General features: G+C 51.0%; 1 protein-coding gene across 1 annotated transcript; it reads left to right on the plus strand.

Moving 5' to 3' along the window:
• The first annotated feature begins 1,733 nt into the window (after window positions 1–1,733).
• TEX29 (testis expressed 29) lies at window positions 1,734–24,140 on the plus strand. The gene is made up of 5 exons (XM_003914082.5): window positions 1,734–1,881; window positions 8,864–8,974; window positions 21,307–21,376; window positions 22,584–22,759; window positions 23,975–24,140. The coding sequence occupies exons 1-5, from the start codon at window positions 1,824–1,826 to the stop codon at window positions 24,013–24,015; spliced, it is 456 nt and encodes a 151-aa protein (XP_003914131.1). The 5' UTR covers window positions 1,734–1,823; the 3' UTR covers window positions 24,016–24,140.
• The last annotated feature ends 810 nt before the right edge of the window (window positions 24,141–24,950 follow it).

Genomic DNA, 24,950 nt, shown 5'->3' on the forward strand with positions numbered 1-24,950 from the left:
CACTTAAATCCAGCACCCCAGTCCTGCCTCGGTGGCCGCCGGGTGTGACAGGTGGCAGGTCACCCAGCAGCACCCTGGCACCTGGCCCCTTAGTCACACCTCTGCCCTTGCTCTAGTGGGTGCCAGCTCTGGCTGGACAGCCCCACTCCACTCACCCTCCTGACAGCACCGACCCCTCCTCCACTTCACTCCCTGAAGCTCCCCCGTTTTCGCAGGCTCACCTGGCCACCCCCACACGGCACCCACTGCCTCCGCATAGCGTCTCTGGCCTCTGCAGCACCACGGCTGCCGGGCCCCGGGCTGTCCCCTGCTTCTGTCACTGGCCCCGGGCTCCTTCTCCAACTGCTGCTCCCCAGGGTGCTCCGGCACCTGCTGGTGGCTTTCACTACCAGCTGCTAGTGTCCTCGTCCACCAAGCCCTCACCCTGAGCCCCCTCCTGGGCGTGTCCCCTGGATGCCTCTGTCCACCTGACGCCCACAGCACCAGCCTCCAGTCCCCCAACAGCGTCCTCGGCTCACCATTGACTGTTCCTTCTCTTGTTCTCCACATCCAAGCTGTCTGCCACTCTTATTAATTGATTGGTTGACTGACACAGCGTCTTCCTCTGTTCCCCAGGCTGGGCTGCAATGGTGCAATCAACAGCTCCCTGCAACCTTGATCTCCCAGTCTCAAGCGATCCTCCCGCCTTGCCCTACCAAGATTCTGGGATTACAGGTGCACACCACTATGCACGGCCCACTCCTTCAACTCGAACAACAAAAAGCAGCAGCCCCTCCGGCAGCCGCCTGCCTTCCTCCTCACCAGTATCCCGTCCTTCCTGCTCACTCACCTCCCCACAGCCGTTTCCAGCACAGCAGAGTGATGCTGTGAAAGTGATTCCATTTCTCTGCACAAAATCTGCTAGTAACTCCCTGCTTTGCTCAGAATAAAGGCCACCATCCTCACTATGACCCACGTGGTTCCATGCCCTGCCCTCCTGCGGCATCCGGGCTCCTTGTGTCTCTCAAGTCGCCACACCAGCCTTCCCCCAGGACCTCTTCGTGCTCCCTCGTCAACCCCAGACACACCTTCCTCCCTGGAGGCCGCCTGCCCACACCGTGGCAAGGGGCAACCCCTGCCCTGATCCACCTGCCCATGGCCCGGGTCTGGTCTGAGGCAGCTACGTCGCTCTGTCCCCTCCCCAGGAGGGAAGGGATTTGGTTTTGTTCCCTGCTGCACCCAGTGCTGGCTGGCAGAGAGGGGTGTCCCAGGAAGGACCAGGACACAAAGGAAGGGAGGATCAGGACTCAAGCGCCTGTACCCACAAACTCGGTGGGCCAGGGGCGGGGGTGTCCCGCAGGGAAGGTGGGACTCAGCCCGTGCTGTCCCCAGCAGCGTCTTGCCCCTGGAACTCCCTCCCTACATCTGTTCATCCGAGTGGCCTTGGTCCTCGATGCAGCCAGTGTTCAGGTGGACACTGCATGGCTCCGAGGGCCTGTGTGACGCCCACGTGACCTCACGGGGCTGTGTGATGTCAGCGCGGGCGGGGTGGGGTGTGCCCAGCCCGGTCCCACAGCCCACAGTGAGCGGCAGACGGTTGTTTTACCTAAAAGGTGTTTCCCACGTGGAGTGGGACGGAGAGGCCCGGGTGGCTGCAGGGACTCGCCTGGGACGCGGGGCGCAGGTGAGTCGACGAACGCCCCCTCCTGGCGCGAGCCGCCCGCGCCCCGGACGTCCCGGACCCCGCCCGCGCGGACCGCCCCGTGCGCCGGGTGTGCTCGGCCCCGTCTGACCGCCCCGTGCGCCGGGTGTGCTCGGCCCGTCACCTGCCCGTGGCCGCGGCAATGAAATACGTGCCGGAAGTGAAGAAGTCGCCGCCGCACCTCCTGAAGCAATTCACAGGTGAGGAGGGAAGGCGCGCGGTGCGGGCGGCGCGGGGAGGAGCCGTTTCAGCCCCTGGCGCGCACGGGGGTCCCGGTCCCAAGCCTGGTTAGGAGGGAAAGGCAGAAAAAAGCGTGTTCAGAAAATAACCTGGGGAAACGCCGTGAAGTCCTCATTTTTGAAAATTGTATTACAAAATATACCCGAATCGGAGGTTTTCTAGCTGAAGAAGCGCATTGAACTATTTCCAGGGGGTTCGCGGATCAAAGGCATTCCGTCCCTGAGGTGCTGAAGATCCACTTCAACTAACTTCGTAACTTTTATTGTAGGAGTGACTTTTTTGTTAAGGAAAAATATTTATCAGCAATGAAGAAGCTCCCCCTTCCCTTTCCCCACCCAGGCGACTGACCCAAAGGCAGACACTCACCACTGGGGCTGGAAGGAACCACCAGTGTGGGATGTGACTTATCCCACATGTGCTGTTAATGTGCATAGATGGGGGGCGGTGACAGTGACTTACAGTCAGGAAGAGGAAGATTCTGGAAGTTCGCGCCTCCCCAGGAGAGGTGGGAGATGCCACCTTCTGTGGCTCAGGTTTACCTGCAACTTGAATGTTTTTTTCTCAATTGAGCTTGTATTCATGAGATGCTTTTATTATAATAATAATTTTTAAAAAAGAAAAAAAAAGAAAATTGGTTGGGTGTGGTAGCCTGTAGTCCCAACACTTTGATAAGCCAAGGCGGGTGGATCACCTGAGGTCAGGAGTTCCAGACCAGCCTGGCCAACGTGGTGAAACCCTGTCTCTACTAAAAATACAAAAATTAGCCAGGCATGGTGGCGGGTTGCCTGTAATCCCAGCTACTCGGAAAGCTGAGGCAGGAGAATCACTTGAACCTGGGAGGCAGAGGTTGCAGTGAGCTGAGATTGTGCCACTGCACTACCGTCTGGGCGACAAAGCGAGACTCCGTCTCAAAAACAAACAAACAAACCGAGAAAATGGAAGAAAAAGAAAACAAAGTAGCTTATTTGGGATTATTACCTCTGTTGGGAAGGTAGGCTAGGGAGCGCCTCTCAGGCTGGCCGAGATGCTGGCAGCCGCTGAGCACCTGCCCACAGCAGCACCCGGCCCTGCAGCCCTCGGAGGGAGAGGGCAGCCCAGGTGCCAGGAATGTGTGGCATCTGCCAGCCTGTGAGGCTTTCCAAGGCCACCCGGCCACCAGGCTTTGTCACACCCGGGGGGCAGCTGCCTCTTTGGACAGGAAGAGGGGTGTCCACAAGAGGGGTCTTTGCAGTTCCTGATCCAGATGCTCCCAGGGCAGAGTGGGAGGCCTGCGCCTGGGGCCCCCGAGGGAGCGGATGTTCTTGTGGCCGCTTGGGGTGGCCCCTCTCATCTTCTGGCAAGATGGCCCCGTAGCCAGGGCAAGCACAGGGGGAGAAAGCGGTCCCTCTGTCAGGCCCTTGGGGGTCACCCTCCTGGTCTCTGCTTCAGGGCTGCAAGCATTGCAGCTGTTGTGGGTACAAGCTGCCGCTCCTGGGCCTGGCTACCCTGTCTCTGAGGGGCTGCCAGGGGCTGCTGGAGGCTGACGCCCCTTCTCAGGGAGCATGGGGCTGGTGAGGGTCATCTCAGGTGTGCCAGGTCACCCAAGGCACAGCCCAAGGTGACCCTGGGCTGGAGTCTTCTCACCTTGCCATGGCCATGCCCAGGCCCCAGCATCTGGCATCTGCGTGTGACACTCCTGTGTGCTCCCCACACAGCCTGTCCTCGTGACTGAAGGACGCATGCAGGGTTAATAAAAGGATGCATGCAGGTTAATGCAGGATGTTAAGCGTGTCCTTATCATCCTTTGCAGACTGTGGCGTGCCTGTTTTGTGACTGTTTCTGTTCCTTTGGGGTGTAGGGAAGCTGTGAAATGACAAGGCCGGCGTTGTCCTGGCTTGGAGCTGGCTCAGGTGTCTGCGCCACTGGTGGCCTCAGCGGGCAGGTGGGGAACTGGAACCTTTAGCTACAGTGGCCGGCCATGGCCCTGCTGCTCAGGCCCTCTCTGCCGCCCACCCCTGGGTCTGAGCCCAAGAAGCAGCCCAGAGGAATTCCTCCTGTCCTTCTCTGCACTACTTTGCAGATGTGGAAGAGGCTGTGTGGTCAGGTGCAGTGCAGAATCTGGCCTCCAAGCCCACCAGCTCCACAGCCTCTCCCCGTGTGACTGCAGAGCCCTGCGTACCTCCCCTTCCCTGCAGCCCTGCTGGGCTTCCCCATGTCCACACTCACTCATCCTGGAGAGGAGGCAGCTAGGCCTCCAGACAGCCCCATAGCAGGTGAGGGCCTGAGGCTGGCTCCTGGGGCACCATGTTCATGGCCCTGGACAGTGGGCGACCTGGGGGTGAAGGAGTGGAAATGAGGATGGGAGGATGACACGCAGCCCCTGGGGAAGAGGTGTGTGCGGGACCGCTCATCCCTGGCCGGAGGCTCTGCCTTACTGGGGTGATGCAGCCTCAGCTGCTGTCAACTGCTGCCTAAAGATTAACGTCAACTCCCTCCCTAAATAGTTTCCGCAAAAGCACTTTTAAACTGTGACACACTTTCCACACCAGTGTGTGTTCTCCGAATGACTTTTATGAAAGAGCGGGGACTCGAAGCCACTGGCTTCTCCTCAGGAGTCTGTGGACATATTTGGACTCTCTGTGTCCGAATCCTGGGGATCCGTGGCCCTGCATGCCCCAGATCCCCATCCATGGTTCACACGCGCTCCAGACAGGAACCGCTACACACATGAGCCTCTGCACACACCACGCCAGCTCCCCAAGCCTGCTGTGATCCCTGCCCAGCTTCCTACTCCTCCTCCTCCTCCTCCTCCTCAGCTCTCCTTCCGTGTTCTGATTCTCAAACTCTGGGATAACTGGCGTCTTCTGTCCTAAGATAACTTGATACGCAGCTTCAAGCTCGGTGTCAAGAAAATGGGTCTCCAGTTTCAGAGATTTTTACGTTGTTTATGACATCTGCTGTGGAGACACATGCAGCCAGATTCCGGATGGTGTCACAGCTCGCAGACAGAAAGGGGTGTGCAGGCCGGGCCCGCTGAAGGTCCTGGGTGCTGGTGGCAGTCGTGACCGCAGGCGTGTCTCTGACGTTCCCATGTCACATTTCCTGTCACCACTGTACTCAGAATCTTGTGTTTTCTTCCCGCCTGGACTGTCTTTGGAAACCTGTCTGTGGTCGGGTCTTGCTGTCCGTGGCCATGCTGCCAGGAACCCTGAGCTGGGACATTCTACTGGGTCACCGGGCAGTGTGGCTTGGAGGTGTTCCCTGGAGGCCAGCCCGATGCCTGCCTTTCTAGGGGAGCAGCTCCCAGCAGGGAGGCTGAGCCTCAGGAGTGCTGGAAGCCTCCATGGTGCCATGAGGTCATGGCTGCTGAGTCTGCCGGCTGGAGGCAACCATGGTCTGTGCCCTGCTAACCGACTGCCTCTTCGGGAAACCAGGTGGCAGAGGGACTTTGATGGGGAGTTAGATCGAGGACCTGGCGCTGCCCTGAGAGTCTCTGGGCTTGGCTCCTCCCCTGGGAAGAATTCCTGCAAGTGTGCATTTCACAGAGAGAGGGGAAGGGAGGCGGATGGAGCACAGGAAGTAGAAACGCCACGGAATTGTCAGCCACATTTAAAATGGCGACGCCTCCCTGCCTGGATCATCAGCCACATTACAAATGGTGACGCCTCGCAGCCTGGATCAGCAGCCACATTACAAATGGTGACGCCTCACAGCCTGGATCATCAGCCACATTACAAATGGTGACGCCTCGCAGCCTGGATCATCAGCCACATTACAAATGGTGACGCCTCGCTGCCTGGATCATCAGTCATGTTAAAAATGATGACGCCTCGCTGCCTGGGTTGGCAAGCCCTGGCCTCAGATCTGCACCTCTCTGGGCACCAGGCCCCTCCTGAACCTTCCTCTCCTGCTGCAGAAGCAGCAGAATGCGGAGTGGAAAGACTTTCCATGGCCTTAGAGAAACAACAGAACATTGACCGCTGCGCTGGCGTGGGCGTGTTAGAAGCCCCAGGTGGTGGCCGGTGGGAAGTGGGATGAGTGAGGGAGTGAATGGCAGCCCCACTGTCCCTGGGGAGCGGTGACTTTCCTGGGCTTGCTCTCCATGCAGATGGGGTGACGGGACAGACTCGTGGGACGAGCTTTGAAACCTCACTCCACGGGCCCCCATCTCACCTGGTCCCCCTGAGCCAGGATGGCTTCTCCCAGGAAGCCCTCTGCTCACTTTAGATTGATTGATTTAACCCCAGTCTCATTTCAGTAGATCAGGAGGAACGCGGTTGCCCTGCCATCCTGAGGCAGCGCCTCCCGGTCCCACAGCCCGGCCCAGCCGATGGCTCCTTTCCTCCTTCCCAGCCGCACCGTCATGACTCTGGGAGAGCACAGGGAGAGAGCCAGGCAGTGAGCCCCACGCTCAAGTTGCCCTGGCTATGGTGCGGGGGGTCGTGGAGGGCCTGCTGGAGACACCACTGCTGGTGCCAGTGGCTGGGCGTCCAGTACCTGTGCAGTGGGCGAGCTGTCAGTGATGTTTCTAGAGGGAGCAGGGAGCTGCATCAGCCCTGCCGACCCCCCATCGCATGGAGAGCTCACCTTGGCCCCTTTGGCAGCTGTGTCAGCCCTGCCGACCCCCCAACATGTGAAAAGTGCACCTTGGTCCCCTTGGTGGCTGCGACCTGGTCCCTGCCCAAAAAGCCTCAGCTTACTCCAACCTCAAAGCCTGTTATGGGTTGTGGAGGAAGGTGGAGGGCCAGGCTAGGAACGGAAATGTGTGAGAGACTTTTCAGGGGCTAGTGGATTTTAAAAATGCATGGTGACGTCATGGAGGTGCATGTGGGAAAATAACAGTGGGTGTGGAGGGAAAACGGGACGCGGGGAGGACTGACCGGACTTGACAGCTGGGCGGTCAGATGCGATGGGGACTGAATTTTTAAAATGAGAAATAATGTATGAACGTTTGTGGAGTGATATTGAAGAAAACAAATCATTTTATGAATAAAAATAATGCTTCATTCAGTGGCATATTTCCTGCCCAGGCTGTTTGCTGAAATTAAACATCCGCTGTCACCGCAAGTCTTTAGAAACCTTTGTTCTCTTGGCTTTGTGAGCAGACGTCCCTGTGCTGCTGGGGCTGCTTCTCCCACGTCTGGGGACAGTGGGGAGGGTGCTGGGCACCGTGGTGAGAGCAGGACCCTGAAGCCAGAGGTCATTGTGGATCTCGGCTCCGCTGCATCCAAGATCCAAGTGGGATCTTGGGTTTCATCTGGATCTTCCCAGATGGGGTGTAAGGGCCTTCGGACATCACGAGCTGGGCACTGGCTGGTGTCTGATGGGGTGGAAGAGCCTGCAGTATCCTGAACCGGGTGCTGGCGGGTGTTTGGTGGGGTGGAGGAGACTGTGGGCGATGCGAGCCTGGCGCTGGCGGGTGTCTGGTGGGGTGGAGGAGACTGTGGGCAGCGCGAGCCTGGCGCTGGCGGGTGTCTGGTGGGGTGGAGGAGACTGTGGGCAGCGCGAGCCTGGCACTGGCGGGTGTTTGGTGTGCCGTTGCTGTCATCATCCGCGTCAGAAAGCGGAGGCAGTGGTGGACTCTGAATTCTCCGGGAGCTGCCGGTGGGTGGTGTCTGTGAGGTTCTGGCACTGTGTCCATCCTGGAATTGCACCCCAGGAAAAAGGCCGTGGTACCTGGACGCCCTGGGAGCAAAGCTCTCCTAGTCACCCGCTGTAGACACATGGGCTGCTGCAGAGAGCGTGGGGGACCATCTGTCCAGCCACAGCCCGAGACCAGTCACCCATCGCAGGCCCCTCTGAGCCTGGCTCTGTAGGACCTGCCTGCTGCTGTGGGGCCTCTCCCGGCCTCCCCCGACTGCTCCCCACGTGGGAGGTCAGCACAAACCACACGCAGCCACCCCATGCAACTGGGGGAGGATAGGGTGGCAGCAGCCGGTGACTTTGGCCTGCCCTGTGCACTCCACCTTGGCAGGTGGGGCATCGCCTCGGCAGGGCTCCCGTATCCAGGATGCTTCTGACAGAGGGCGAGGGCTGCAGCCGCAGCTTTTGCAAACCTGGAATGGGGGTGTCTTGGGAAGGAGAACCTGAAAGACTAAATCAACCCCAAGGAGCACAAATGAGGTTCCTCAAGGGTCAGGAAGGCCGGGCAGCTCCCCTCTCGGCCCCTGTCCCGGAGGAACAATTTACAGAGGTGCCAGGGAAGACCCCCAGTGGCTTGGGTGCAGCCTTGGCCTGGGGCATGGAGCCTGGCTTTGTGGTACTGCAGTGCACCCCGCAAAGGTCTCTGCGGGCACCCTGGGCCCTCACCTGCAGGAACCCCCTTCAGTATCCAGCCCAGTCCCTCAGTGGCCCACGGCCGATGAAGGGAGCCGCATCCCTCGGGGCTGAACACGTGTGAGGCTGCTGAACTCCGCTGGAAAGGGTCGTCTGCCAGGAGCGGTCCCCGCCCTGCTTCCTTTGCCTCCCAGGGCACGCCGCACACTCATTGTCTCCCCTTTGGGTCAAAACCGGCATTAAACTTTCTGTCCTTTTGATTCAAGTTTTAAAATTCTGAAATAATCCTCAGCCCATGCTGCTAATTCTAACTCCCGTATGCTTAAGTGTGAAATAATTACACGTTCCCTCCCAAACTCCCAAGTACCCATTGTGTGAGCCCCGCGCCTTCTGTGGGCTCTGTCGTGCGCCGTGCCTGGCGCTGCTGCATGGAAACGTATTATCTCCTAATCGTTAGAGGGCCCTGCATTATTCTGTGTAATTAACTTGACATTATTTTGCTCAGAAATTTAATTCATTCTGGATCTTAGTTTCAAATAAAGATTTGCATGATGCATAATTTAGAAAATAACAAAACCACAACACAAACCCACAGCTGCTCCCCACACCGCTTCCCAGGTTCTTTAGCGGAGAGCGGGGTGGCTTTGTCTTCGGGGGTGACACATGTGTGTGTCTGTGCTTTTGCAGTGTGTGACATTCCTCTGCATGACATTTGTGACTACAACGTCTCCAGGGACCGATGCAAGGAGCTCGGGTGCTGCTTCTACAAAGGCGTCTGCTACGAGAAAGCAGTTCCCAGTGAGTAGCCGTCCCGGCCACCCCGTGGCGGAAGCCGAGGGAGCTGGTGACGGTGCTGACCGCCGCCCTGCCTGTCTCCCTTCCCCGGGGTCTCTGTTTGCTGGAAACACCTTTGTATTGTTCTCTGGCCACACTCTTCTGCTCCGTCTTAGTGGGGGCAGTAGACTCTGAGTGGGGTCTGAGCTGGAGGGCCTGTGAATGTGAAGTAAGCCACCAGAGGAGTTCCATTCCCAGATGGGCTGGGCAGGGCATGGACGGGGATGGATGGAGACCCCCTTCGTGGAGGAATTTGGCCATTCTGGGTGGTTGCAGAGGCTGGATTTGAGGAAACAGTGCTGCAGAAACATGTGGTGGTGGCAGGGCCCGAGCCAGTGGCGAGGTGTGGGGTGAGCCCATCAGGGTGGAGTGGACCTTGTCCACCACGGGCTCTGTGAGGACAGCAGAGACGCTTGGCCCTGACTGGGGACTCCGTGGGTGGCTTCAACGTTGGACTAGAAGCCAGACCACACATGAAGATCTGCTGGTAGCCCCTCAAGCCCCTCAAGCAGCACGGGGGTGAAGTGAGGACAACAGACACCCAGTGTGTGGGGTGTGGGGGCTGGAGGCGCTGCCACTCCCCATCCCCATGAAGGCTTCCGGAGGGAGGCGCGCCCTTCAGAGGACCGTGGCTAGTTGTAAAATATGTTCGAAGGGAGGTGGGAGGAAGTTAAGAAACCAGGATGGTGTGCGCGTGAAGGGCATTGGGCCCCACCTCCTCGGCATATTCTCACCTGTAAGCACACTGGCCTTCTGCGCTGCTGAGGTCTTCTCATTTCCAAACTCTCATCAAGGCCCACGGGAAGCTTCATGTGTTTCCTTCCTTGTCCTGTGGAGGCCCCTCTTGGAAATGAGGGTAAAGGGGCTCTTAGTGCTGCGTGGGGAGGGGCGGACAGCAGCATAGAGGGGATCAGCCTGCACAGTGTGCTCTTGGGAGGGAACAGTGCAGCCCTTGACGATGGAGATGCTGGATGTGGCCGATGATCTCTCATGGCTTTAGGCTTCCTTGGAGATGAGTTCCAAACCCTCCCTGTCCTAGGCCACTCTTTTCTCCACCCCCAGCACCCCAAAGTGAGTAAAGGCCCCTGGCTTTGTGCAGCTCAGGGCCATTTCTTCCTCCTTTTACTTCTTTCTCCTGCATTTCCCGCTAGACTGAGCCCTCAGAGACCAGGCACCAGGTCCTCTTCATTCCCTGTACCTAGTAGGGCTTAGAAAGTCAGGAAACGTTAGTGACTGATGGGAATGAGTGACTGATGGAAATTTCTGAGTAGTGCTGATGGAACCAAGCGTGAGCTCGGCTGCTCACCGCTTGCAAAACCCATAACAAATGAAGGGAGAGTGACTTTATTTCCAAAGCTAGCAGTGGGGAAGTGGCTGACTTGCACTTCCAACTTTAGGCTGGGGAGAGGGGCTTAAAAAGAGGAACTTAGAATGGGAGGCATGTGGGAGGGGTGCTACTCAAGATCCGAGGGTCTCGTTCCAGTGGCTGTCTCAAGCCGTGGCCCACCTGGAGCGTGGGGTGGCGTCATCTTGATGGCTGGTTGTAGACTCACAACCTTCAGGGGATCTCTGGCATTTTGCAGCCGGGTCTCTGTGCTTGGTCTATCTCAAGATGAGCCCCTAGAACTTGTGAGTAAGCCCATAATTAAATACCAGCACACAGTTAGATAAATGTGCATGGGTATAGGGGGTGCGTGGTGAGAAAGGGAGACCGTGGTGTTGAAAAGAAAGTACATTTCAAGGTTATATTTTAAGACTAAGGAGAACAAAAGTTTTCTGCAGTAAGCTTTCTGCATCGTGAGACTAGGGGAACAAGAGAAAAAGGAAAAAAAGTTTTAAAATTCATTTTCAGGCTAGACCGTTTGATTACATGGGGACTGCCCAGTCCCACAGACATAAAGCTTTAAGCCAGCTCTTCTGAGATGAAAGGGATATTCTGGGCACAAAATCAGTCAAGAAAGAAAGTGCTGATGGGATTCTGGCTTGCTCCAGGGAGGATGTCTGTCCTGCTTCGTGGTGAAGATTTGGCACCTCATCAAAACAAGATGAATTTTGGCTCCTCAGAGGCAAACGAGAGGTCACAATGGATACCACTGATAGTTGGGAAGGTTTTCTGACGACGACGGCTCCTGCAGACCCTGGCTTTAGAGACTCAGGACCAGACCCCTTGCTGTCCCAGCCTCCACTTCCAGGAGCCTCTGGGATTCCCGGGATCCCACGCCTTCCTCTGACTCCAGTTAAATCAGTTGGAAATTGCTTCATTTATTATTTTTACTAAGATACTATACCATAAAATTCACCTTTTAAAGTATACAATTCAGTGGCTTTTAGCATACTCACAGTGGTGCGGTCATCACCATTAACTCCAGAACATTTGCACCACATCAGAAAGAAACCTCATGCCCATCAGCAGTCACATCCCATCCTTCCCTCTCTCTGGCCCCTGGCAGCTACTCATCTCTCTACGGACTTCCGTATTACGGACATTTCGTATAAATGGAACCACGTGACTTGTGGTTCTTTCACTTACATAGTTCTCAAGGTTCGTTCATGTTGTAGCAGCTATCAGTACTTCATTTCTCTTTATCGTTGAGTAATTGTCCACTGTATGGATGTGCCACATTTTGTTGACCCATGTATCAGTTTATAGACATTTGGATTGTTTCCACTTTTTGGCTATTCTAAATGATGCTGCTCTGAACATTTGTATATAGGTTTTTGTGCAAACATGATTTTTATTTTCTTGGGTATATTTCTAGGAGTGGAATTGCTGGATCATATATTAACTCTATGCTTAATTTTTTAAGGAACTCCCCAACTGTTTTGCAAGGTGGCTAGACCATTTTCCAGGCCGATCAGCAGCATATGAGAGTTCCAGTTTCTCCACATTCTCACCAACACTTGTTGTTGTCCTTTTGTTTATAGCCATTGTAATGGATGTGAAGTTGTATCTCATTGTGGTTTTGATTCGTATTATTCTAATGAATGATGATGTTCACCATTGTTGCTTTTTTTTTTCTTTGGGGGGCTATTTGGATATCTTCTCTGGAAGAAAAGTCTATTCAAGTCCTTTGTCCGGTTTTAAATTGGGTTGTCTTTTTATTATGGAGTTGTATGAGCTCTTTATGTATTCTGGATACTAAACTCTTATTAGAAATATGACTTGCAAATACTTTCTATTATTCTCTTGTGTCTTTTATTTTTATTGAGTTTCTGTCCATTTTCACCATTTTTCCTTTTGTTGCTTGTGCTTTGGTGTCACATCTAAGAAACCATTGCCTAATCCAAGGCTGCAAAGAATTATACCTGTAATATCTTCTAGGAGTTTTATACTTATAACTCTTACATTTTGGTCTTTCGATCCTTTTTGAGTTAACTTTTGTATCTGGTGCAAAGAAGGTTTCCAACTTCATTATTTTGCATATGGATATTCAGTTGTCCCAGCATCATTTGTTGAGAAGATTCTTTTTTTCCCATTAAATTGACACCATTGTTGAGAATCAGTTGCCCATAAAAGTGAGTTTACTTCTAGATTCTCAATTCTATTCTGTTCATCTATATGTCTATCCTTAGCCAGTACCAGTTTTGATTACTGTAGCTTTGCAGTAAATTTTGAAATCAGAATTTGTGAGTGCTTCAACTTTGTTCTTCTTTTTCAAGATTATTTTGGCAATTATGGGTCCCTTGTATTTCCATACCAAATTTAGCTCATCAGTTTCTGCAGAAAAGAGGTCCTTTGGCAGTTCGATTGGGGTTGTGTTGAATCTGTATGTAATTTGGGAAGTATTACCATCTGAACATGATATTAAGTGTTCTGGTCCATGAACAGGAGTAGTCTATTTATTTCAGTCTTTTTTTTTTTTCAATATTTTATAGTTTTCAGGGTACTGATCTTGAGCTTCTTTAATTAAATTTATTCCAAAGTATTTTATTCTTTTTAATGTTATTATAAATTGAACTGTTTTCTTCATTTTCAGATTGTCTATTGCCAGCATATAGAAATGTAATTGATTTTTGTATGCTGATTTTGTATATGGCAACCTTGTTGAACTTGCTTACTCTATTAGTTTTCTGGTTGATTCCTTAGGATTTTTTGCATACAAGATCATGGCATCTGAAAATATAGTTTTACTTCTTTTTTCCTAATCTGAATGCCTTTTAGTTCATTTTCTTGCCTAGTTTCTGACTAAAACCTCCAGTACAATGATGAATAGAATTAGGAATGGCAGAAGCCTTGTCTTTTTCCTGACCTTAAGGAGAAACTGTCAGTGTTTCACCATTAAATACAGTGGTGACTGTGGGTTTTACTAGATGCCGTGTATCTATTAATAGTAAATGCAAGAAACAAGTTGGAAACACACAAGCTGAGAAAAAGCTTCCTCCTCTTCCTGCTTTGTTGAGTGTTTTTATCATGAAAGGGTGTTGGATTTTTTTTCAAATTCTTTTTCTGCATCTATTGAGCACCTTAATGGTGACTTTTATTACTTCATGTGAATTTGACTTACTGTCTACTCTTCTTTCATTTCATCCTAAAGGACTCCCTTTAGTATTTCTTATAAAGAAGTTTTGCCAGTGATGAATATCCTGACTTTGTTTATCTGGAATGTCTTAATTTACCCTTCATTTTTTTTTTTTTTTTTGAGACGGAGTCTCGCTCTGTCGCCCAGGCTGGAGTGCAGTGGCCGGATCTCAGCTCACTGCAAGCTCCACCTCCCGGGTTCACACCATTCTCCTGCCTCAGCCTCCCCAGTAGCTGGGACTACAGGCGCCCGCCACCTCGCCCGGCTAGTTTTTTGTATTTTTTAGTAGAGACGGGGTTTCACCGTGTTAGCCAGGATGGTCTCGATCTCCTGACCTCGTGATCCACCCATCTTGGCCTCCCAAAGTGCTGGGATTACAGGCTTGAGCCACCGCGCCCGGCTACCCTTCATTTTTGAAGCATAGAGTTGCTGTATATAAAATTGCTGGTTGATAGGCTTCCTGACAGCCCTTTGAATGTTTTTTCTCATTGCCTTCTGGCCTGCATGGTTTCTGATGAGAAACTGCTGTAAATCTTAAGCCTCCTTTGTATATAATGTGTCACTTCTCTCATGCTGTTTTCAAGATTCTTTGTCTTTTGCAGTTTGCCAAGTGTCTGGGTATGAATCTCTCTGAGTTTATCCTACTCAGAGTTCACTGAACTTCTTGGATGTGTAGATTAATGTTAACCAAACTTAAGAAGTTTTTACTATTATTTCTTCAAATATTCTTTCTGTTTTTTTATCTTTCTTCTCTCCCTCTGGACTTTCATTATGTGTATTTGGTAGACTTTATGGTATCCGACAGACCTCTAAGGCTGTATTAATTTTTCTTGGTTATATTTTCTTTCTGTTACTTAAACTGGATAATCTCATTGACCTATCTTCAAGTTTTCCGAGTCTTTTGCCTGCTCAAATCTGCTGTTGAGCATCTCCAGTGAATTTTCATTTCTATTATTGTACTCTCAACTCTATAATGTCTTTTGGCCTTTTCTTAATAATGTCTATATTTCTATTGATATTTTCTATTTGATGAATGCATTAGTCATTTTTACACTGCTATAAAGAACTACCTAAGCCTGGGTAATTTATAAAGGAAAGAGGTTTAATTGACTCACAGTTCTGCATGGCTGGGGAGGCCTCAGGAAACTTACAATCATGCCAGAAGGCAAAGGGGAAGCAAGACATGTCTTACATGGCAGCATGGTTGTGGGGAGGTAACTGCCAAACACTTTTCAACCTTCAGATCTCGTGAGAACTCACTCACTATCATGAGACTATCATGGAGTAATCTGCCCCCGTGAGCCAACCACCTCTGACCAGGTCCCTCCCTTGACATGTGAGGATTACAATTCCAGATGAGATTTGAGTGGGTCACAGAGCCAAATCATATCAATGAAGTATTATTCTTATACTTTTATTTAGCTCTTTAGACATGATTTCTTCTAGTTCTTTGAATATGCTTAAAATATTTGATTTACAGTCTTTGTCAAGTAAGTCCAACGTCTGTGCTTCCTCAGTGATGATTTCTATTAATGGCATTTTTAATGTGTCTGGCCATACTTTCTCATTTCTTTGTATGTTTAACATTTTCTTGAAAATAGGACATTTTAGGTCAGATAATATAGCACCTCTGAGAATCGGGTTCTTTCACCTCCCCAGGTTTTATTGTTGCTGCTGTTTGTTGTTGTGGTTATTTGATGACTTTCCTGAACTAAATCAGTAAAGTCTTTATTCTTTATGGTGTGTGACCTCTAAAAACTCTTCTTGAGTAGCTACTAGTTAGCTAATGACCAGACAAAAATTTTCTTAGATGCCTGGAAACACAAGCCTCTCCGACTTTGCAGAGGAGTTCTGTGTGCATGCTGAGGCACACCTTCAACAAACTCAGAATATTTCTAGCTCTGCCTTAGCCTTCACTTCCTGCTTATGCAGATCCTTAAGTCAGCCAGAGGTGAGGTCCCAGGGCCACCATAGGTCTTTCCTTGCAAAGCCCACAGCACTGGACATGTCCATGACCCTCTAGATTCCCAGGAATGTGTCAGAGCATTTCAGAGCTCTCTATGCACATCTCATTTCCCAGATTTTCATGTTAAGCTTGTTGGTTAGCCTCTTGTTTTCCCCCAACTGCTACCCACCACTTTAGCCAGTAAAACGATGTTCAATTGCTTCTGATTATTTATAACAAATGCCTGGGGAAAAAGCTGTTCTCACCGAATGAGCTCAGATCAAATAAAGATGATATTCCAAGGAAGCACCAGACAGATCAAATCATGACAACTCTCTGGCAATGGGGCTTTGAAGGAACTCCCACCGTGTTCTGCCCCCTGAAGGAACTCCCACCCTGTTCTGCCCCTTGAAGGAACTCCCACCCTGTTCTGCCCCCTGAAGGAACTCCCACCCTGTTCTGCCCCCTGCAGTGGCTGCCAGGCTGCTGGATTTACCATGATTACAGGCTGCTGATTTTCAAGCTACCATGGAGCTGGAGGGTGGGCAGGAGAGATGGGAACAAGGCTAGATAAAAAGCCCAAGCTTGCTTTTTTACTGAGATTCAGCTGTTTGCCTCAAATAAACAGATTTCCACAAGCTTTTGGTTAATTTCCAGACTTCTGAAAAACTTTCATCTGATGATTTTTACCAGTGTTCTCATTGTTTTTATGGGGGAAGAAATTGGCGGGGTGGGGGGGGGGGGTCCTTGCTTTGCCATTTTTGCTGATATCATCTTGAAAGTTAATTATGGGCTTTACTGAAGCCCTAGTCCAGTTGTACACAACCAGGTAATGAGAGTTACAACAACAGGTAGTGCTTTTTCCTGAAGGAATCCATTATCCTTCACCTGACTCACCTGTCTCATTGTAAAACCCATGCCCTTTAGCCAGAATCTTACTTGAGAAGATCTTTTTGGGTTCCAGGCCTTCCGGTGTGGAACAGCCTCTCATACAGCTTCATTCCAGCAGCTCGTCCTCTGGGGCATGTGGCAGTACTCCTGAAGCCAAGCTCATGGCAGTGGGTGCTCACTTGGCCGTGATTTGCTGCACTGGCACTTGTCATCATTTTGTTTTTGTTTTGTGAAATTGGGGCTTGCTGCTCACATTGCATATGCAGAGAGCAGCAGATGCTCACAGTCGCACTCAGTTCATTTCCATCATAGAGTTGGACTTCTTACAGAACTCCAGATTCCAAGGCACTTATACCACTTAGTTTTTCTGAGAAGTTTACCATTTAAGTCTCCTAAAAGTGGCAAACATTAGCATCCAAAAGGTATTTAAGTTTATTCTTTCAGTCTTCTCCATATAATAATTAATGATCCCAATTTCCTCACATCCCAATGAAGCAGAGATCCAACCGTGTAAAGTGGTGTAAATGCATCACTCCAGGAAGATCACAGCTAGGAAGGGAACGCACGTCCAAGCTGCTACTGCTGCTGCCTTTGCCATCTCTCCCATCCTCTGAGCACCTTTTCATCAGTACTGTGCAGGTGCTGGCCTGTTTGTAAATGTTGGCATGTATGTCGCACATGGCTTAAGTTAGAACAGTCGCCACATGCCTGTCATCCATTTTTAAAGTGAGTATTAATCCCTATAGCAGACTCATGACTGGTGTTACAAGGAACCCAGAAGAGAACACAGGACCTCAAGAATGTTTTTGACTTGGAGAGGGCTCACTGTTTTGCAAGGGAGTATATCATTTTTGCATGGAAGCAGCCATTAAGTTCTTTCCATCATTCTAGCTTTAATAACTGTGTTGTGTGGCTGTGCTTTTTTTTGACTCTTGACTTCTTTCGGGCCTGTAGGAAGAGCCTGGGCAGAGGGCCCTGCCTTGGGGCTCTCACTGTGCCCTCACATTACTTTTCATTTCTTTGACATCTTTCTCATTCAAAATGACGAATGAACCTTTGTACTGTGCAAGTTGTAGTATTCAGTGACAGGGTATTATGAGCTCTTTGTGCACATAATTCCATGTTATGAAAACCTTTCACCAACTTCTTAAATTGGCTGGTTTGAAGTGCACATTGTGTTATGGCATAATCTGTATTATTAAGAATATGAATTGGGGAATTAGCATTAGATCTTTCAGAAAGAATTGGGAATTCAAAGAGAAAGACTTGCCTTCATTCTTCAGTCTTGATTTAGGGTATGTTATTTAACATGTCATTTCTTCTAAGTATCTGACTTCAGTTTCTTCATGGGACTTGCTGAGATGATTTCAAAACTTTTGTTTAACTATATTTTGGGAACATTTACCAAGACGTTTCTTAAAGACAATAATCCTTTCTTCAATTGCTGCTGTTTCTGAAAGATAAACCAGACTTTGTGGTTCATGATAAGCCAAAGACATGGTCTGTAACAAATAGTGTTGCTAGACAGACACTGTACAGAGCACATCATTGAGGCTGAGTTTCCATCTTTAGGAGCTTGGCATCAATGACAAAGAATGTGAGCACATATGAAGATATGGGAGATATACTGACAGTGGAATACTAAAACACTGACTACATATGTGTGTCTCTTCAACAGGACTTCACTCATATAATTTTGAATTTATTCCATGAGCTAAGACACAAAGTCATACTAAGGAATAAAACATTTCCTGGAGTTCAGGAATTTCAGGGTTACCTTCCTGCCTCATGAACGCTCTTAATTCACCCTTTCACTTTATTTGTGCATTTCGATTCAATCAATTCTGTTTGTTGAACAGCATTTAAGTGCAGATTCTCTGGGCAATCTCTAGGCCACCTCTCAGATCCATCCTCTATTGCTGTGTGACAAATTACCCCAAAACTTTGTGGCTTAAAGCAACTTAGAGGTTTTGCTGGATGGTTGGGTTTGAGTGTCTCGTGAGATTGTGGTCAAGATGCCAAGTGAGGCTGCAGTCACCTGAAGTCTTGCTGTCTCAGATGACTCACTTTGCTGGAAGTTGGTACCAGATGTTACAGGAAGATGACTCACTTTGCTGGAAGTTGGTACCAGGTGTTGTAGGAGGATGACTCACTTTGCTGGAAGTTGGTACCAGATGTTGTAGGAGGATGACTCACTTTGCTGGAAGTTGGTACCAGGTGTTGTAGGAGGATGACTCACTTTGCTGGAAGTTGGTACCAGATGTTGTAGGAGGATGACTCACTTTGCTGGAAGTTGGTACCAGATGTTGTAGGAGGCCTCTTCTCCTCGCCGTGAGGGCTGCAGTCTTTCCCAGAGCAGTGGCCCAAGAGAGATCAGGGAAGAAGTGCAATGTCTTCTTCACCTGGCCTCGGGGGTTAGACTCTGGCATCTCCTTTGGCTCCAGGGATCAGCACTGTTCAGTGTGGGAACATCTATCTAGGGTATAAATACCAGGAGGTGAGAATCCGGAGGCCATCCTGGAAGCTGGTTATGGTAGCCCCGGATATTTGGAGGTGAGTCTGCTCCACCGTTTCCCCTCCTCAGGTAAGCAAGTTTCCACAGGACAGTCCTCATTTAAAGAAATAAGCCAGTTGATTGGGAGAACCTTCGACACGCGGTTTCCCAGTGTGCTCCTCGGTATGTGCACATACCTGTTATCTGACCGCTTGCAACCCCAAGCCTCACTCCTTTCCTCCAGCCTCTCCGTGAGAAATTCTTATTGAGCGCCCATTGTGTACTTCACCGTTCCTTACCGCGGTCACCTTGGTATGAGGAAAATCGAAGATCTGGGTTACCCTCACGAGCTGGCTTCAACCCCCTCTCAGTTTTCTGACTTCAGTCCCCATGGAAAGAATCCTGGGCACCTCACCCATTGCTGGTGGCCCTGCGATGAGTCCAGGGAGTATGGATCCCATCGGAAGTTGGCTCGTGTGCCCAGGAGGCCGCTTTTTCTGCACCTGTGGCCTCGCTTCTGGGGCGGGTTGAATTGGGTACACCCAATGCATGTGTTGAAGTTCAGATCCCTGGTACCTGTGAATGTGACCTGATTTAGAAAAAGGGTCTTTGCAGGTGTAATTAGGTAAGATGAGATCACAATGGAGTAGAGTGAGCCCTCTATCCAAAATGACTGGTGTCCTTGTAAAGAGAAGAGACACAGAGACAGAGGAACACAGAGGAAAGACAGCCATGTGACAATAGGGACAGAGACTGCTGTGATGCTAAGAAGAGGCCAGGGAGGACCCTTCCCAGGAGCCTTTGAAAAGAACACGGCCCAGCAGACGCTTTGTTCTTGGACTTCTGGCCTCCAGAACCGTGAGATGATCCATTTCTATTGTGTTAAGTCCCCCATTGCGTGGTACTTTCTTACAGCATCCTTGGCAAACTCACACACCATCCAGAAAAATTACATCTGATGGTGTTGTTACTGCTTCACAACTCTTGGGAGTGGTTTAGCAGGAGGGGGAGGTGCGGGAATTGAGGGAAATCGTGTCACCTGCACTAGACATTTGCAAGTCAGCCAGTTTCTTTGAGAGAGTAAGAAAGCAATTAGAGAAAAGACTAATATTGATAATAATAACAACAATAAGAATTACTGTGTATGTGTGATTAGTCAAGCACTTACGAACTTTACTTGCATTCATTAAAAAATTCCTTACATCAACCCGATGGAAGGAATGTAGAAGAACAAACAGTAGATGAGGATATTATTTGACCAAGGACTCTGAGAGGAGTGATGCTTATGTACAAATATTAGGACTTGAGGGGGCCAAGTCCTGAACCAATGAGCCAACGGAGATCCAGACATCAGCCCTCAGTGCTGGGCAGTGCTGCGCCCTGCAAGCCTCTTGCACAGACAGGGCCCTGCCTGCTGAGCAGTGGGCAGTCCCCCAGAAAGAGGCTCAGGAGGGGGCTGAGCAGTTCCTCCTCCCAGTTACCCCTGCCTTGGAGAGGCTGGGAGTACACTCACGCAGGGAAACCCAGAGTGGTGGGGCTGTCCCTCACGGCCACCTGGGGAGGCTCGACTTTTGCTGAGGGTGGGTTGGAGAAGGCACAGGAAACTTGGGGATTGCAGGAGACTCTTTTTTTTTTTTGAAATGGAGTCTCGCTCTGTCCCCCAGGCTGGAGTGCAGTGGCGCGATCTCGGCTCACTGCAAGCTCTGCCTCCCAGATTCACGCCATTCTTCTGCCTCAGCCTCCCAAGTAGCTGGGACTACAGGTGCCCGCCACCGCGCCTGGCTAGTTTTTGTATTTTTAGTAGAGATGGGGTTTCATGGTGTTAGCCAGGATGGTCTCGATCTCCTGACCTTGTGATCTGCCCATCTCGGCCTCTCAAAGTGCTGGGATTACAGTGCTGGGATTACAATGAGCCGCCGCGCCCAGCCTAACAGGAGCCTCTTTTAATACAAAGAAGCCCAGTCAAGACCAGTGGCATTTGTCTATGATCCAATAAGTGTTTTCTTTGTATTCAGTTTAGGGGAGGAATTGACTTGGGCATTGAGGAGCCATTTCCAGGGAGCACAGCAGGAACAGAGGGGCTGGCGCCATCTATCTCTCAATGCACCCCCAGGGGTCAGGAGCCAGCGCCATCTGTCCATGCCCCTCCGGGGGTCAGGAGCCAGCGCCATCTCTCCACACCCTCCCGGGGGTCAGGGCAGTCACAAGGTGACTTCTGGGTGGCACTGACCACCACCTGGAGCTGCCTTTCACAGGGAGCCCTCATCTGCCTGCAGCGGCCTTTGGAGATGTCCACAGAGCTGTCTCCAGGAGACGCTGGGGAGGGGCTGACCATGGTCAGCAGTGCCGGGAGGGCCCGCACCCCACTCTGGGAGGGTTGCCTTTTCTTCTTCTTCCTTTTCTATTTACCTGGATCGAAATGACTTCGAATCCCACCATTTTTCAGTTTATGTCCACGTGTTCTCCGCCTTGATTGTGATCGTCGCTGGGGCCTTCGTCATCACCATCATCTACAGGTTGGTCCCTTTGTTCTTCATCAGGAGGGTGGGGAGGAGGGGACTCACCTCTCCTGGCTGCAGCCTCCTGCCCGACTGGGCTTCTCTGGGCTTGGTGCTGCTGGGGTAACTGAGAATAGCTCTCTGTGAGCCTGGGAACGGGAACTGGCCAGGCAGGGAGGGCCCCACTGATCTTCTCCAGAGTGCTTCTTGATGACAATCCTAACCCACATTTAGTGAGCACCTAAGACTCTAAGCGCTTTGCTCAGCCTATTCAGCCCTCGCAGCCACTGACGATGTAAGTGCTCTTCCTGTCCCCAGATTGGGGTGATTGACGCAGTATTGAGGGGGTCCCAAGGCTGATGGATGGGGCAGTGCGGCTCTAACTCAGACTCCCAGTTGTCTCAGAGCCCCTGAAGCCAAGGCTGCCTGCACCTCTTGGCCTGTGGCCTTCGTCCTCATTGCAGGGTGTCAGGGTTTGGAGACGTCTCAGAGATGAATCTACTCCCTCTCATTTTAATGGTGAGGAAATGCAGACCTTGGGGGCCAAGGCAGCAGGTGGCTGTCCCCAGGGCAGGGCTGGAATCCAGCATCTCACGCCCTGGCCAGTCACCTTTGCCATGAGCCCACTCTGTGACGTGCGTACAAGCCCCTGAGATTATTCCAGTCTCTTTGTCCGGGAATGAGTAAAGCCACTTTCCTACCGTGAGTGGTGCTATATGCTGTCTTTTGTGTGTTAATCATGAGGATGAACCGGCAGTAGCCTGCAGTGCAACACACACCTTCCCCCGCCTGGAGCTGTTTTTGGGAGTTTAGCTGCCTCATACGATCATCTGTTTGGAGCCTGCACAAGAAACTAAAATGAGGCTGAATGTGGTGGCTCATGCTTGTAATCTCCCAGCACTTTGGGAGGCTGAGGTGCGAGGATCACTTGAGCCCAGGAGGTGGAGGCTGCAGTGAGTCGTGTTTGTGCCATTGCACTCCAGCCTGGATGACAGAGCAAAACTGTCTCAAACAAATAAATAAATAAAAAATAAAAATAAAGAGAGAGAGAGAGAGAAAGAAACGAAAATGAGAACTGTTACATCAAAGCACTTACCTTAAAAAATAAGTATGCATGACCAGGAACCTATGTTTTCAGAGGGATGTCCTGGCAGGCAGGAGGGGGGACCTGGAGAGTTTTCCATCTGTAACTTCCCTGACTGTGATAAAACCCTCTTCCCATTAGAGTCGTTCAGGAGAGCAGGAGACAAAGGGCCATCCCTACGGATGTCGCGCTGCCACACAAGTCCAGCAAAAAGGCGAAGGTGGCCTCCTCCAGCAGCAAATTAGGGCTGAAGGCTCCGAGTCCTGGGCCTCCAAGTGCTCGGCCCTCAATGAAGAGTGATGTGGACAAGGATGATGGTGAGAAGCTTCTGGAATGATCCTCAGCCTAAGGTTGAGGGTGTGGTTCTGTTCCCTCGGGAGACCTTCCCTGGAAAGGGGCTCGGCATCTACACAGGCCCTTCAACCTCAGCGATCAGTGTTGCAATTTGTTCAAAATTCGAATGTACCCAACACTGGAGGTTCAGGTTTGCAGATTTCCCTCTGTGAGTGTTGTCCTCCCCCTTCCCGTCCCCTGCTGCCTCTCTGTCATTTCACCCTCTGGCGGGGCCCTCAGTGTTAGTGCGGGAGGCTCCCGGGGAGGGGGCGAGAGTCCCGAAGAACCTGCGCATTTGATCAGGTGACTTCCTGCAGGGAGGCTGCCAGGTTGCTGTGGGTACTCTCTGTGGCACCCTGGCCACATGGTGGTCGTGGTTGTGAGGGGAGGCTGCAGGGCTGCCGTGGGTACTCTCTGTGGCGCCCTGGCTGCATGGTGGTTGTGGTTGTGAGGGGAGGCTGCAGGGCTGCCGTGGGTACTCTCTGTGGCGCCCTGGCTGCATGGTGGTTGTGGTTGTGAGGGGAGGCTGCAGGGCTGCCGTGGGTACTCTCTGTGGCACCCTGGCCGCGTGGTGGTCATGGTCGGAAAGGTGGATGATCACTCTATGCCTGCCTCGGTTTCCAGGAAGGAAAGTTGCTCGTATGTTGGTTTACCTGCTTTGAGGGCCCTGGGAGGTTGCTGGTTGCTTTTCCTAGATCAGCACCCCGCCAGGTTAGAGAAAGAAACATCTCAAATGGTAATCCTTATCTTCAGAGATGTTTGCACAGGAATACGAATGGCCTGGACTTATCCATTGTTACCAAGTAGACTTGGCTTTACAGGGACCATCAGGAAAAGCAGGAGGCAGGATAAGAGGGCGACCCACGCTTGATTTCAGATCTGGAATGCCTAGCCCCTAACCGAGGCTGCGTCTGTGCGAATGAGGCTTTCCTGCAGGACAGATGTTTGCCTGGTTAAGGGAGCCTCCTGTGTGCGAGATGATGTGGGAGGAAGAGTGTTTTACTGTCTTAAAAAGATGCTTCTTCCCTGGAATGCACGGAGAAACATGGGGCAGCATATGGCCATCCCCAAAACTGGCTTTTGAGTCAATCATTGCCAATTGGACACCTTGTAGATGGGTTCAAAGACCCTGATGAAATCTTTTTGGGACTGCTGAATATTCCATTTGAAAAAACAATTCTTCTTTTCTAAAAATCTAGTAACAGTGACAATAGAAGAAACCGAAGAAACTGAGGACTGACTGAAACGCATGAAGAAGTGGAGATTGGCAGAATTATCCAAATGAAATGGTACAGCAGGTGCACTGTTAACAGTGTGATGGAATGACCACCCAATGAGAAAAAAATAAAGGTATTTTGAAAATTGCTTCTCGTCTGATGTTGCTTATCCATTGCTATATTTTTATCTTAGGAGAGAGAAAGCCTGTGGGGTAGGAGAGTGGGAGCCTGAACTTTCAGTTTTTGATGTCACTGCTTGTCACTAATATTAACGTCATGGGGGCTCACAGCACGGGCTCAAGGTGGTGTTGTCGCATGGTGGTCATGGTTGTGTGGGGAGGCTGCAGGGCTGCCATGGGTACTTTCCAGAAGGCAGGCTGCACTTTCACCAAGAGTGGGCTGCCACACGGACACAGGCGGTTCAGGACTCTGGCATTTGGCTTTGCTAGGACTTGGTCATGCCGCAAGGGAGGAGCAGCGTTTGGATCTGGATCTGAGAGGCCCCAAAGCGTAGGCCGTAGCTTCCTGAGAGCTCCTCATGCAAGGCAGTGCGCTCAGTCCCAGAGTGGCCGACGGACGCTCACAGGCGCCCCAGGCTGGCCCAGGGCAGCCCACGGATCTTGGAGGCTGCATTTTCTCACTTTGAAAATGTGCATTCTACACAGCAACTGTGGCCCTTATGTCCACGCATTGCAGCTTTGAAAAAGGATAATAAACAATCCAGATAGACCAGACACATCCTGCTCCAAGGAGTATATGGATGAGAAATCAGTTTGCATGAGCCTCTGGAAGCCCCTTGTCCGCTTTCTGCCTGGTCAACCTTGTCAGCTGCTGATGGGCTTGGCCCAGGGTCTGCACTGCTCTAGGGCTTCCTGCGGGGGGAAGTTATGGGCCTGCTGTTAGCCCCTTTCTTCTCACGGGCACCTCACTGGCTTTAGGCCAATCGGGCTCTTGTATT

The sequence above is a fragment of the Papio anubis genome, chromosome 15, assembly GCF_008728515.1.
Source record: "Papio anubis isolate 15944 chromosome 15, Panubis1.0, whole genome shotgun sequence".
NCBI classification, from domain to species: Eukaryota; Metazoa; Chordata; class Mammalia; order Primates; family Cercopithecidae; genus Papio; species Papio anubis.

Coding starts and splice junctions, on each gene's coding strand:
- TEX29 (XM_003914082.5), top strand. CDS start 1,824: ATGAAATACGTGCCGGAAGTGAAGAAGTCGCCGCCGCACCTCCTGAAG. Junction 1,882..8,863: donor CCTCCTGAAGCAATTCACAG/GTGAGGAGGGAA, acceptor GTGCTTTTGCAG/TGTGTGACATTCCTCTGCAT. Junction 22,760..23,974: donor TGATGTGGACAAGGATGATG/GTGAGAAGCTTC, acceptor CTAAAAATCTAG/TAACAGTGACAATAGAAGAA.